We start from the raw sequence: 14757 nt of genomic DNA on the forward strand, positions 1-14757 counted from the left end.
GCCTGTATTAGAGAGCATACGTTATGAGAATAGGTTGAGTGAACTTAGCCTTTTTTCCTTGGAGCGACGAAGGATGAGAGGTGACCTGATAGAGGTGTATAAGATGATGAGAGGCATTGACCGTGGGGATAGTTGGAGACTTTTTCCCAGGACTGAAATGGCGAACATGAGGGGGCATAGTTGTAGGGTGCTTGAAAGTAGGTACAAGGGGGATGTCAGAGATAAGTTTTTCACACAGAGTGGTGGGTGCATGGAATGCTCTGCCATTGAAGGTGATAGAGATGGATATAATAAGGTCTTTTAAGAGACTCCTGGATAGGTACATGGAGCACAGAAAAATAGAGGGCTATGTGGTAGGGAGTTTCTAGAGTAGGTTACATGGTCGGCACAACTTTATGGGCTGTAATGTGCTGTAGATCTCCATATTTCTGTTTCTTAACTAGATGGTGAATCTTGAAAAAATGTCCACATTGTATTTTGGCTATAAAATCTTCATGTCACTTATGGTTCTATTTCAAATCTATTGTAACTGTAATGTCATTCCACAATAAATCTCTTTAGCTCTTCTAAACCTGGCTATTTTGTTTTTGCTTTCTGTAGTTCTGCCTTAATGTGATAAACTGTTGCTGTAAATTACTTTGGATGTCTGTGTTGTAGTGTGTCCAGGAGCGCATAGTTAGAAATGTGAAAAGCAGCCATAAATATCTGGTTAGCAAACTTCATAATTAGCATAAATGTGGCTCTGAAATCAGCCATGCATACAACCTATTTTACATCCTAAAGAGGAAAAGCAAGACAGATAGAGAAATGAAGAAGTATCACTAGAATAAATTCTTTCCTGGAAAATATACTTTATGCAGTTTTACTCAAATTTTCTTAAAATGCTATTAGAACTGTTTGTTATGAATAACTTAAGCTGCTGTACCTACAGGTTCCCAACTCGGACAATATTTGCTTTGTCTTGTCATCTCTCAAATAGTCAGCTTAAGCTGATCAGACTGCCTTGAAAATTTAATAAAAAACATTTTATTTCCAGTTTACTGCATTTGCAAAGCGCTGCAGATCAGCTATAATCTCTGAAGAAAGAAAGGCTGCCATGCTCTTCATGGGAGAACTAAGCGTATGCAAATCTATCTGGAAAACTCTGGCTATGCAATTAGGATATAATTTGTGTCACGCCTGTGTTAAATATAACTACAAGTTACAGAATAAATTCAAGGTTTAGTTTGTACCACAGGCCCTATTCTTGCTAAATGACAAATTTTAGCATGGTGCGAGAGTCAGAGATTTATCCTGAACCCACCACCGAGATTTTTAGCATTAATATCTGTCACAGTTCAAATATTCAACAGAATCTAAAACATGGTTTTCTGCATTTGCAAAGTGCTGCAGATGAGCTATAATCTTTGAAGAAAGAAAGACTGGCATGCTCTTCATGGGAGAGTTAAGCATATGCAAATCTAGCTGGAAAACTAAGGCTACACATTAGGATACAATTTGGGTCACACCTGTGTTAAATATAACCACACATTATAGAATAAATTCAAGTTTTAGTGTGTATCATAGGTCCTATTCTTGCTAAGTGACAAATTTCAGCACGGTGCGAGAGTCAGAGATTTATGCTGAACCCACCACTGAAACTTTTAGCATTAATTTCTGTCACAATTCAAATATTCAACAGAATCTAAAATATGGCAAAATAAAGTGTTGGTGATTTCTTCTCATTATGATACATTTTTCTTGCTGTTCTTAGCAGGCAAAGGAAATTATAACTTGGTAGTGCTGATAAATCCTGTAAAGTGCAGTATTTAGATTGTGTTTTCATGTAGGTTTCGCAGTTGATGTGAATTAACTATTGATGATTGGGCTGCTGTTGGATGATGTAAATATTGTGAGTCCGTGCAGCTGGAGAAGCTTTTAATCACTCTGTAGCATGCATTTTCATCTTAACAGTAAATAATAAGATCACAATGAAATCTTCAGTACATTGTACAAAGATTTTGCTTTTGTGACAACCATGAGTATTTTTTTTGCTGCTAGCTTATTAAAAGATGTACTTTGTACAGTACAGCACTGTGGCCCATGATGTCTTTGCTGGCTATGATGCCATTCTAAACTAGTCACATTTGCTGGCACAAGATCCATATTCATAGCTTCCTTACCATTAATATGTTTGTTTAAGTGCTTCTCAAATGTTACTATCGTATCTGCTTTTACCACTTCTTCTGGTGGCATGTTCCAAGCACCTATCACTCACTTTTTGTAAAATTTAAAAAAAAACTCGCCTTGTAAATCTCCTTCAAACTTTCCTACAGTTACCTTAAACTTATTCCCTCTGGTATTCAACATTTCCATCCTGGATAAAAGGCTTTGACTATCTAACCTATTTATGCCTCTCATAATTTTATACACTTCTGTCATGTTGCTCCTGAGCTTCCTATGCTCCAGAAAAAACAATCTAAGTCTGTCCACCTTCTCTTTATTAGTTAATACTCTTCAATTTAGGGGACATCCTGTTGAACCTCTTCTGTACCATCTCCAAAGCCTCCACGTCCTTCCTGAAATGCAATGACCAGAACTGTGCACAATACTCCAAATATTTCCTAGCCAAAATTCTTTACAGCTGCAACATATCTTGTTATCTTTTATACTTAAAACTCTAACCAATGAATGTAAGCATATCATACACATTGTCTACCACTCTGTTCATTTGTGTTACCACTTTCAGGGAGCTAACAAATTGCATCCTGCTTTCATCAGTGCTCTTAAGGGTCCTGCTGTTTACTGTGTATTTTCCTCTTGCATTTGAGCTCCCAACATGCATCATCTCACACTTGTTTAGATTAAACTCAGTCTACTATTTTTCCGTCCAAATTTCTGTCTGATCTATTTTCTGTTGTATCTTTTATTTACAACTCCATACATTTTTGAGTCATCTGCATACTTGCTCATCAGACCACCTTACATTTTTGTGTAAATTATTTATATGTGTTACACATAGCAGAGATCCAAGCACTGATGTTGCAGTACACCACTGGTTAGAGACCTCCAGTCATATTCACACCCCTCCACCAGCACTGTCTTGTCTTTGAATAAACAAATTTTGTATCAGACCAAGTCACCAGGGATCCCATGTCTCTTTCTCTCCTACCATTGTTTTTTAAAGAAAATATTTTGGTTACCCTTCTATAATGAATGTGTTTTCGATATCAAATGGTTTCTTCTTATTATTGAATGCACCTTGGTCCATAAAATACAGAATTAAGTGCTTCATCATAGTCTAGTGGAAGAATTTTTTTGAATGTATTTACAGATTTGTGTTGAAAATTCTAACATTTAATACCAGCGTAGCATCAATGTGCTAGTTTTATTGAAATAAAGGATAACTCATGAGGGGAACTAACTCTGTGGCTATCTTTTAAATTTGTACAGTTTGTTTAGTGTTGTTTTGGAACAAGTAACCAAAGTAGAGAATGTTGATGGACAAGCTACTTCAGGTGGTAAACCTTCAGGTGGTTTTGATGTCAAAGCTCTCCGAGCCTTTCGTGTGTTGCGACCTTTGCGACTTGTATCAGGAGTACCAAGTAAGTTTCTTAGTGGTCTAAGAATAGCATTTATTTTTAACTTTGCTGATCCCTTTGCTCTTGAAAATTTTCCTTGCAGTTCTTGAGATCATACCCTAACCTTCTATGTTTTTCTATGTATTTCCTACTTAAGATGCTTTTTTAAATTAAATGGTTTCACTATTTTTGTTAATTACTGTTCAACTTTATAATCTAATGTCACCAAATGTGGCTCGTTGCTGAACTTTGTTAAATCACTTGCGAAGCACTTTGGGATGCTTAAATACGTTGAAGTCACATAAGTGAAGGTTGCTGTTAATTAACAACTTAAGATAGTTACAACAGTGCTAGCACTATTTTGACTTGAAGCAAAAGTCAAGAGAAGAAATAAAAGTACCTTCTCATAGATAATGTAACTTTGAATTTTGATGTACTTTTTATGTGCTTTGAGCCTTTCTGTTGGTCGGGATCAACTATGGATCCAACTGTTTATGTGATCTGCCAGCCAGAGCAGTATGATATGGAGAGCAAGCTGTTACCCATGCAGCAGGCTCCCTCACTCTATGCAGCTGATGAAACTAAAGGAAGAGCAGAGACCGATACAGTTTGGCACCTGCAGTGTCACAGAAGTTGCCAGTCAGTGTTGAACTCGATCTTGGACGGCCTTTCATACTCCAGCTCCAGATTTTTTCTCAGGATTTACTCCCAAAGCCTTTCCCATGAGTGGGTATAGCCACTAGGCAACGGAGGTTTGAGATCAGAGTTTCCTTCCTCTAAGATGAGCTGCAAACCATGGCTGATGACCCCAACCTGCCCATAGTGACCCGCCTTTGCCTATTTTCCTCTCAGTAGAAATGGTTTTGCTGGGCTTAGTAGCTAAGCTATACATGAAGGCCTGGATCTGGACTTGGTTATTAGAGACTATATAAGACGCATGCCATTGGGAACATTTAATAGGTAGAGGAGCATGTCCTCACTATCTCACTATCTCCACAGGCTGTGACAACCTTCAGGGACCTTAAGGATGTTTTTATGCTAAACATGATGAATTCCTAAAATGAAACATTGCTTCCCAAATGACAACTTGTAAATACTAAATATTGAATAATTCTGTTGAAGTTACTTTATTCTCTCTGATATCTTGCCAAATATTCTTCAGTACAAATTTACAAGATTTACTTCATTTTATAGAATTTTCAAATAATCTTTGAAGTAGTCTTCTTGAAGCAAAATTGTTACATTTAAAATATGTAGAAGTTATTGTTTGACACAAGTTAATTACATTTGTAAATAAACAGTGATTTTTAAATTATATTCTAGAGGTTTTCCCCATTTTAACTTCTTTTGCAATCCTAATGCAAAGCCTCATTAGAAACATCTGTTTCTATGATCAGAGATATTAAATCTTTTTGTTGGAGTATATTTCCTCATATGTATTCAATATAACTTGTTATAATTTTCTTATATGTAACTCCATTTCTCTCTTTTTTATGAAGGCTTGCAGGTTGTCTTGAACTCTATCATCAAGGCCATGGTTCCCCTTCTCCACATTGCTCTGCTGGTATTGTTTGTAATCATCATCTATGCCATCATAGGATTGGAGCTTTTTATAGGAAAAATGCACAAAACCTGTTATTTCACGAACACAAGTAAGTGACTACTAATGCTTTTTCAAAGCATATCCAACTTAATGTAAAATTTTATGAAAAATAACATTTTAAGTTTGAAGTACTATTATAGACAAATAATCTGGATAAAAGTCATGTATTGAACAGTGGATAAAAATTCTAACATTCTCTTGGGGATCTTTGTTTTGTTAATTTAAAATCCTAGCAGAATTGGTCAAATTCTGCAAGCACATTGCAGTAGGCTTTCATTATTATTTTAAATTTATAAGGCACCGTTTCCGTGTAAGTTTTTTGATTTTATATGTAAAGCTTATTGAACTTTTAAGCTAATAATATTGCAATATGGAAAGCACTGCCAGGTTGGAAATTAAGAAATAAACCATCCTTTTGAAGTCATTGCAGTGGTGTTCTGGACATTACCAAAAGGATGGTATTCACCACCAAGCTTTTCGAAATCTGAACACAAGCCTTCATTGAGCTTTGTGGAATGGATTTTTCTTTCCCAATACCAGTTTGTAAAGGTTTTACAGCAAAATTGACTGTATCTAATCTTATTGGAATAATCCTTGTATCAGCAACAAACAACTAAATAGATATAGTTTAATAGCCTTTTAAATGTTTAATAATGATTAGAATATTTGTGGTTAAATATCATAGACATCTTTTCACTTGGACAGATTAGAAAAATGGGCAAAGATGTGGTAGATGGAATATAGTGTAGGGAACTGTATGGTCATGCACTTTGCTAGAAGGAAAAAAGGTATAGACTATTTTCTAAATGGGGAGTGAATTCAGAACTGGGAGGTACAAAGTGACTTTGGAGTCCTAGTGCAGGTTAATTTGTAGGTTGAGTCAGCAGTAAGGAAGGCAAATGCAATGTTAGCATCCATTTTGAGAAGACTAGAGTATAAAAACAAAAGATTTAATGCTGAGGCTTTATAAGGCATTGGTCAGACCAATCTTGGAGTGCTGTGAGCACTTTTGGACCCCTTATCTAAGAAAGGATGTGATGGTATTGGAAAGGGTCCAGAGGAGGTTCACGAGAATGATTCTGAGAATAAAAGAGTTAACGTATGGCCTTGGACCCATACTTGCTGGATTTTAGAAGAATGAAGGGTGATCTCACTGAAACCTATTGAATATTGAAATGCCTGGTTATACTGGATGTTATGAGGATGTTTCCTATAGTGGGAGAGTCTAGGAGGCACAGCCATATTAGAAGGATGGCCCTTTAGAACAGAGTTGAGGAATTTCTTTAGCCTGAGAGTGGTGAATCTGTGGAGTTCATTATCACAGATGGCTGTGGAGGCCAAGTCATTGGATATATTTAAGTGTATTTTGATTAGTAAGGTTGTCAAATGTAATGGGGAGAAGGCAGGAAGTGGGGTTGAGAGGATAACTAAATCAACTATAATGGAATGGCAGAGCAGGTTCAATGGGCTGAATGTCTTAACTCAGATACTGTGTCTTATGGTCTTATTAAAATAATTTATTCCACTTAATAGAAACAAAATTGAAATAAATATTCTGAACAAATTAAACGGCACACATAAAATTCATCTATCAGGATCAGAAAGGTTGTTCAGCAGTTAGCAGAGTGTGATACGACATTGGAAATTCAATTTCACTATCTCCTTCAAAGGGCATTTTTTTTTAGTGCTGCGCTCCTATAAATCCAGTTGTTGTTCATCCTTTGCCAGAGTTAAGACTGCAAAGGTGCTTTTGCCGGTCGAGCAGGGTGTCAAAGACAATTGCCTCTTGATTATTGTGTTTGACAGTGAATGTGTGTACTCCAGAAGATGCTGTCATATTTTTTCAATTGTAATGGTGAGTGCTGATGGCCTGATTGTCATTCTCATTATGTGATTAGCCTGCAGTTGTAAAGAAAACAACAAGATCAGATTAGGTGTAGAAAGAGATAATGAATGAAAGACTTCATTAGGACGGAGCATAACAGATACAGAAAGGATATTAAATATCTTCAACAATTAAAACTTGAAGCAATGAGACTTCAAAATTTTCATTATTAGTCTTCAATGTGAGAATAACTAGTCAGCAATAATGAACAATAATTTCATGGTTCCGATATCACTGAGTTTGTCAGGTCATTTGGATGAATGCAGCAACTTCAAATAATTTGGTGTATTCTAGTGGTGAGGCAGATGGCTAAAAGCCACTTTTGTGAATCTAATAGAGCAACTGAGATAGCATCTTCTGTTGAACTATATACATTTGCCTTGCACATGGAGATGCTGAATAATCATAATTGTGACAGCAAAACTGGCAACTTTCTCTCAGATGGGAACTTCTAAAATATGTCAAAATATTCATAGATATTTATCAAAATTTGATTACCTTTCCTGTATAAGCCTTGTGCATTGAGTAAATAAAGTATGGCTCATGATTATTCCTATTCTAAAATTTACCTTGTATTTCTAATCTATTGGACCTACTTTCATTTTTAATATGTATTCATTTGAAACACCATCCTCTGATATGGATTATTCTCTTCCATTTTCAGATATAATCGCAGAAGATGAGCCAGCACCATGTGCATTTTCAGAGAATGGCCGGCAATGTCCCATGAATGGTACAGAATGCAAGGGTGGGTGGCCAGGCCCAAATGGAGGCATCACAAACTTTGACAACTTTGCTTTTGCAATGTTAACTGTTTTTCAATGTATAACCATGGAAGGGTGGACAGATGTTCTGTATTGGGTAAGTGATTGCCATGAAGTACAGTTAAATATAAATCATTGAAATGCCAACAGATACAACATGCAGGCTACTCTTCACACCGTTTCCTGTGTAATAATCTATGCACACAAACAGTGATTGACGTGTTGCCGCCATATTGTAAAACAACACACTTTAAAATAACGTGAGGTTTGTTTCATATTTACATTTTTCTCACTAATTATAAAACTAATTATTTCATTACAAAATTATAATTTACCTTTTTGTCTCCCACACTCAGATAGGTTCAACTGATTTATTGAAAACTTCAGACAAGTTCAGTTGAAGCAAACATGTGTTCCATGATTTTTTTTTAATGGTGAAAATATTTCAAATTTAAGAACAGAAAGCTTGTGTGATAAACTTTATCTATACTTAACACTTATATTATTTTCTGTAAATTTTTAAATAATCAGAATACTCAAGACAGAAATGCATGCTCCCTGATAGTGCATTTAATAATACTTCATAATTTTTGTCCCAAATTAAGTGAGTTTAAGACATTTCAAACCAGTTCTTCTGCAGTGCCTTTAATTTCTAATATTAGAAAATAATTTAATATCTCATTGATAAATACATGCAATTAATTTTCTTTCTCTGGTTTGAAAGCTATGTAAACCTGTCAATATGACCTACTGCTGTTAGCTTGTATCACATCTAAAAAACACTTAATTAAGCCAACTATCTATATTGACAACATATTTGCTATGTGTAAACAAATCCCACAATATTCCACAGAGGTGAGAACAATTGCAAACACTCCAGAATGAAGAAATAGTTGCTGCACTGTGAAATCTCTTAGAGAATGAAGGAATAGAAATGATCAATGGCATGGTTGAAAGGATAGGTTTTGAGAATATACGATAAATACACGTAGCAAATGTGTTTTATAGAGATTATTTTGAAGTTTAGAACTAAGATATTGAAGCTTCTGCTCTTGAGAGGGAGGAAATTTTGAAGAGTTGGAAGATTGGAGATAGAGGCTTAGGACTGAGTGAGGATGACGAGCTGTGGTAAGTCAAGGAAGTACTCTCAATTGTAAGGAAGGAATTAAGTGTTTGAATTAGACCATAAGACATAGGAGCAGAATTAGGCCATCTGGCCCATCAAGTCTGCTTGGCCATTCGATCATGGCTGACCCCATTTTCCTATCTTCTACTCAACCCCAGTTCCCGGCCTTCACCCCGTAATCTTTGATGCCGAGTCCAATCAAGAACATTTCAATCTCTGCCTTAAGTACACCCAACAACCGAGCCTCCACAGCTGCAGAGGCTTTGTCCTCTTGTCCTAGACTCTCCCACCATGGTTTCAATGAGATCCCCCCTCATCCTTCTGAATTCCATGCATTGATGACAGGAATTATTCATTAGCAAGGAGAAAGCAGTGGAAGAATTTATAAATTATGTTTTTATTGGAAAGAACTTGCGACACCCTAAGGTAACAGCCATTCATAATATCACATCCATTACGTTAGACATGGGTGTGAGTTATTTTGTGAATATAAAATAAAAATGTTTAGCCTTTGATCACTCTGCATTCTTTTGGGATGGATCTTTTAAAAACAAAATTCTCTCTCTCTGTCTCTGTCTCTCTCTCTCTCCTCCCCCCTCTCTCTCCCCCCTCTCCTCTCTCTCTCTCTCTCCCCCCTCTCCCTTTCCCTCCCCCCTCTCCCTCCCTCCTCTCTCTCCCCCCTCTCTCTCCCCTTCTCTCCCTCTCCCTCTCTCTCCCACTCCTAAATTTCCATTCTCACCAACCTCCTCCATATTATAGGGGGAACCAACCTCCCATTATTTTGATTTTGAAAATTGTATGTACCACCATTTTGGTATTGCTGGCAAATTTTAATCTGTACTGTCCAGGCTTAAAATTTAAATATTTGCAAAGCGTTTTGAACAGAGGTGGCTCAAGATGGACCATCACAATTCATATTCACCTATTAACCTATTGACAAGCATGAATTCAATAATGATTACAGAGAGGTAGTTCTGGATGTCGTAAGCCCACATTTGTGCACTGAGTCCATATCCATGGATTAACTTGCTAACTATATGCAAGATGTGTTAATGAATTACGTGTAAGTTTGAAATCAGTCTAAGTTGGATTCCAACAGGAGTTTCCTATTTTGTAACGCAGAGTTTTATCATTTTGTTATTTGAATGTTTACTTAGGGCTTACTAAATTATTGGTAATCATAGCTCTCTATCTAGTTATATTCTCTAGTATAAATTGCATTTAAATATTTAGTTATTGTCAAGTTTGCTCAGTAATGCAATTGTTATTCAAAGAGAACTTTTTATGTTTCAATGTCAATAGTAGTTCAGGTGTTTGTCTTTGCACAGCCTCATGATATTTTAATTATTGAAATTTGTAGTTGAGTTAGGCCGCGACTGTAACTTACTGTCATCTTTACAGATGAATGATGCCATGGGATATGAATTGCCTTGGGTCTATTTTGTCAGTCTCGTCATCTTTGGATCTTTTTTCGTTCTTAATCTTGTACTGGGTGTATTGAGCGGGTAAGCTGGCATTTTATTTTGTCTGTAATGCAAAGTCCTAAATCCAGTTGCCATGTTGAACTTTGGGGAAAAAGGCAGAAAAACTATGACCTCATTTCTGCCTATGAAGGAGAAAGTGCATCATAAATATAATCATTCTCAATGCACTTCGATAAAAGTGCTTTAAAGTGAGCCTAAAAACATGGAGGTTGTTAAAAATAATCTTTTACAGTGAAATCTAATTTCCAAGAAACAAAGTGGCTGGCTGAGGGACTTTGCCATCCTTAGTTGCATAAAATCCATAATGCACCTTCTCCATTTTTCAGGTTAATGATTCGGTTGGATTAGAATGGCCATGGATATATTTTGTTAGCCTCATCATCCTAGGCTCATTTTTTGTACTTAATCTCGTTCTTGGTGTACTTAGTGGGTAAGCAGTTAAGCTATGTGTACCTGCCTCTGCTTCCTTCAAGATGCTCTCATTAAACAAATATGCTTTTTTGCATGCAGTTTGCGTTTGGAGGGTGGCTTTTTAATGGGCAAACATTCTTGATGCAGTGAATTGAGAGCAAGTTGTAACACTATGAGATGATAAAGTTGCTGTTGAAGTAATGCATTTGGCACGTGCTAGCTGCATGTGATTTTAAAATAATGAGCGTGCATCATTCATATAAAATTTTTAAAAACCCTATTTCTGGGATCTGTAGCATCCAGTTTGCAGTGTGATTGATAGTTATTTTTGGGTTCAATGAAGCTTCGTGTTATGTGAATGCGAACAACATGATTCTGCAGTTTTCTGATGGATTGATGTGTATTTATTGGACTTAATAATTATTTCAGCTCTGTTTCATGGTGGCTTACGTGGATGATACTCAATTTCTTTTATAATAAATTATGTTCATTTATTCTAAGAGTTTTGCATTATAATTTAGTATTTAACAAGATGAATTAACCAAATCATAAAGAGAATTTTTCCTTGGCCAATGTAGACAAAGACTCCCATTGAAAGAAAAAGATATATAATGTATTTGTGAATTATAAATGTCAACAACTTAAATTATGAATCATATTTTGAAAACTCTTTTCTGCTGTACTAAAGATAAAGCATTAGGGAAATATTTAGATCATTAGGAAAGGATAAACCAAAATATGGTGCTTTCCCACAGAGAGTGTTAACCAAAATCAAAGAAACCAGGCATCATTATGGTGCTTTCCCACAGAGAGTGTTAACCAAAATCAAAGAAACCAGGCATCATTTTAATGTTTTTCACATGAAGATAGTCAACTTCTTATCTTTTTTACTAGGACGCCAAACTTAATGTTATTTTCTTATAAGATCTCTACCTGCCATTGTTCTTTGTTGGAGAGCAAGCTAAGAATCTGTGGCTTTATTTTTACTAAAATGTCTCTATAGCTGAGAATCAATGTCTCCAGCACCACAAGACTGAGATCATAAAATCATTCAAAGTTGTGGGTCTGTTATCCCATTCCTAATTACAGAATATTAAACCATCAATGATTAGAGAAGACAAACAAGGAGCTTTTAACAATCCAGTTGAGTTTACGATTATGAAGCTAAATATTAGAGCAAAAAATAGTGCTTTTTATTTGTCAGTTTATATGCTATAGAATGTTAATCTCAATATTTCATGTACTTTATGTTGTAGCAGTATAATGGTGAGCTTGTCTATGGACCAGAATGAAAGCTTTAATAATATATATTCACTCAAATAAATTGTAAGCGTTGCATTTATTCAAAATACTAACCCAGCATTGTAACTTTGAGTTTTAACATTAAGTGAAATTGTTGTAAATATCCTTTACATAATGAAATAAGGTACATCATACATGCATTTTACAGCTTTCAAAAATGCATGAATATAAATGTATTACAAAATTATTTGACAAAATAATGCTAAATAAAAGTGAATGATAATTTAATGCATTTTATTATGACCCCTATTATTCTGTGTAGCAGAACAAACTGTGTATCCTATTCTATGATTTCCTATATTGAAACAAACCTGTTGCAAAATTCTATTAATTACCACATCTACCCAGCCTCACCATTGCATTACATAATTTAGCATTGATGTATTATATATTTAATGACAATTGTTATGAAGGAGCTTACTTAATATTGCTTTTAATACATGCTAGGAATCAAAACAAGAAGTAGGTTGGAAGTTAGATACTCTGGTATTTTAATAAATGTTATTAGAAAGTTTCATTGGCATGACGAAGAAGATTAGGCCAGTTTCTCTCTACATTGACCATGTCTAACAAATTTGTTTCAAAGTTTGCTGAATGTCTGCAGTGTTTCTTCATATGGAGGGAATCAGATAAATTTAAGGCATGCATTCGCTCATTAGAATGAAATGTCAAAACTGAACAGAATTACAGTTTTGTGTTTGCATATAAACACTTTCCTAAATCCTCAATTTGTCAAAAAGCAAAGGAGTAGCTTGCAGAGAGAGCCTGGTTTTTATGATATTTGGATAAGCAATGGAAAATCCAATGTGGGAGCAACTCTTTGGCTGTAATGAATGATCAATGGACCAAATATTATGAGGAGAGATTAATGAAGTATTTTGTCACTAATCAAAATAGAAAAAGTATCCCTCTTGGTACAGAAAATATATCGGAGGCAGTTTTTGAAATTGGAGTGGTTCTTTAATTAAAGTTAATTCAAGAATATCATTGAATAAGTAGGTGTTGCTAGCCGGGCTTCACACATTTTTGCTTTAAATGATAAATATGTTTATTGTTATTAAGAGGAGAGACAAGTTAAGTGCTATCCTTGCTGATCTTACATTTTTGTAAAACACATCAAGTTCAAGACAAACAAGAATGGAACGTTAAAACAGTCCAAGGTTCTCATTTCATAAATTGTACACAACTATTCCATTTTTAAAAGCACATCTTTATTTCACTAAATTGACTCAGGTGTGTTAACGTCAAATCGATGACAAAAGGAGTTTCTCAATGAAGGTGGCATTTTTGAAATGCTGGTTCATGCAGTGTGTGGGACAGAGAACTTTTCAATGTTTCTGAATATCAGAGAGTTTTAAACATTGTATAAAGACTTTAGAGAGCAGCAAGCAGTCAAAAGACCATCAGGGTATTCTGGGCACAGGGCTTGAAGATCTGCCACTTAAATTCTCATCCACTAACCCCTTGTGCTAGCGTAATGTCAATATCCTTTCATTTCATGCACATTCATGTGCACATCTAAGACACCAACTAAGGTCTGGAACACCTTTATTGTTTTTGCTTCCACCATCACCCCTGGCAGTGCATTCCAGGAACCTACTATTCTCTGTGTAGGAAAAACTTGCCCTGCACCTCTCCTTTGAACTCCACCCCCCCCCCCCACCTTAAATGCATGCTCATGATATTGGGTATTTCATTACTGGGGAAAAAGATGCTGTCTGTTTACTCTAGTCTGCCTCTCATAATCTTATAAACTTCTTTTTAATCTCCCCTCATTCTCTGTTGCTTCAGGGAAAAGAACCCACCATGAAAGTTGATAGAACAATAATCTGAATAATTGAATCAACTTTTTTCTGTTTATGTAACTAATATAGAGAAATGATGAACCTCAATGATCAAAATTAATACTATTCACTTAGTCTGATTTATCAAGCACAGGCTTTGCAAATCTTAATGCACTCTGCCAGTACAATACACAAAACCGGGCCAGATTGAGTGTGATGCTAAATAAAATACCAATTTTGCAATCTTGTTTCAGGTATACCTGGGTTTCACAAAGCTGACAAAGTAGTTCATGGAATACTTTTTTCCAAAATATACATTCTTGAGAAGTAAGTGCCATAACCAAGCCCAAACAAGAGAAAATCTGCTGATGCTGCAAACCCAAGCAACACACAAGATGCTGTGGGATCTCAGCCAGACAGAGAACTTCTATGGAAAAGAGTAAACAGTTGACGTTTCAGATGAAGGGTCTCAGCCCAAAACATTGACTGTTTACTCTTTTCGATAGGTTCTGCCTGGCCTGCTGAGTTCCTCCAGCATTTTGTGTGTGTTGCCCATTGCTGCCTACTCTGCATTTGTAGATACCCTGGGAGAGTAGCCATTGGCTGCTGTCTTGAACTGCTGAAGTATGTATGTATAATTACAACATAATTACCATGATAGGTGGTTTGATAATTTTAAATATTGAATATGTTAAAATGACAAAGTTGTAATTTGTACTCAAAACAATTATGTGTTTTGATTTGGAAAGGAACTTGGTGAGGGTATTCCCACATATTTACCCCTTTGATCTCCAAGATCTTGTACAAAACAGATTTTGGAGGTATTGTCAAAGAAGCC

At 35.7% G+C, this 14757-nt stretch overlaps 1 protein-coding gene across 1 annotated transcript in view; it reads left to right on the plus strand.

Moving 5' to 3' along the window:
• The window catches only part of LOC132377787 (voltage-dependent L-type calcium channel subunit alpha-1D-like), a 348931-nt gene that overhangs the window by 158559 nt on the left and 175615 nt on the right, over nucleotides 1-14757 (plus strand). The window contains exons 5-8 of the mRNA XM_059944141.1: nucleotides 3433-3584; nucleotides 5060-5212; nucleotides 7713-7909; nucleotides 10340-10443. Coding sequence (XP_059800124.1) covers nucleotides 3433-3584; nucleotides 5060-5212; nucleotides 7713-7909; nucleotides 10340-10443 — 606 coding nt within the window. The remainder of the gene's footprint in view (nucleotides 1-3432; nucleotides 3585-5059; nucleotides 5213-7712; nucleotides 7910-10339; nucleotides 10444-14757) is intronic.

This window comes from Hypanus sabinus, chromosome 19 (assembly GCF_030144855.1).
Source record: "Hypanus sabinus isolate sHypSab1 chromosome 19, sHypSab1.hap1, whole genome shotgun sequence".
NCBI lineage: Eukaryota > Metazoa > Chordata > Chondrichthyes > Myliobatiformes > Dasyatidae > Hypanus > Hypanus sabinus.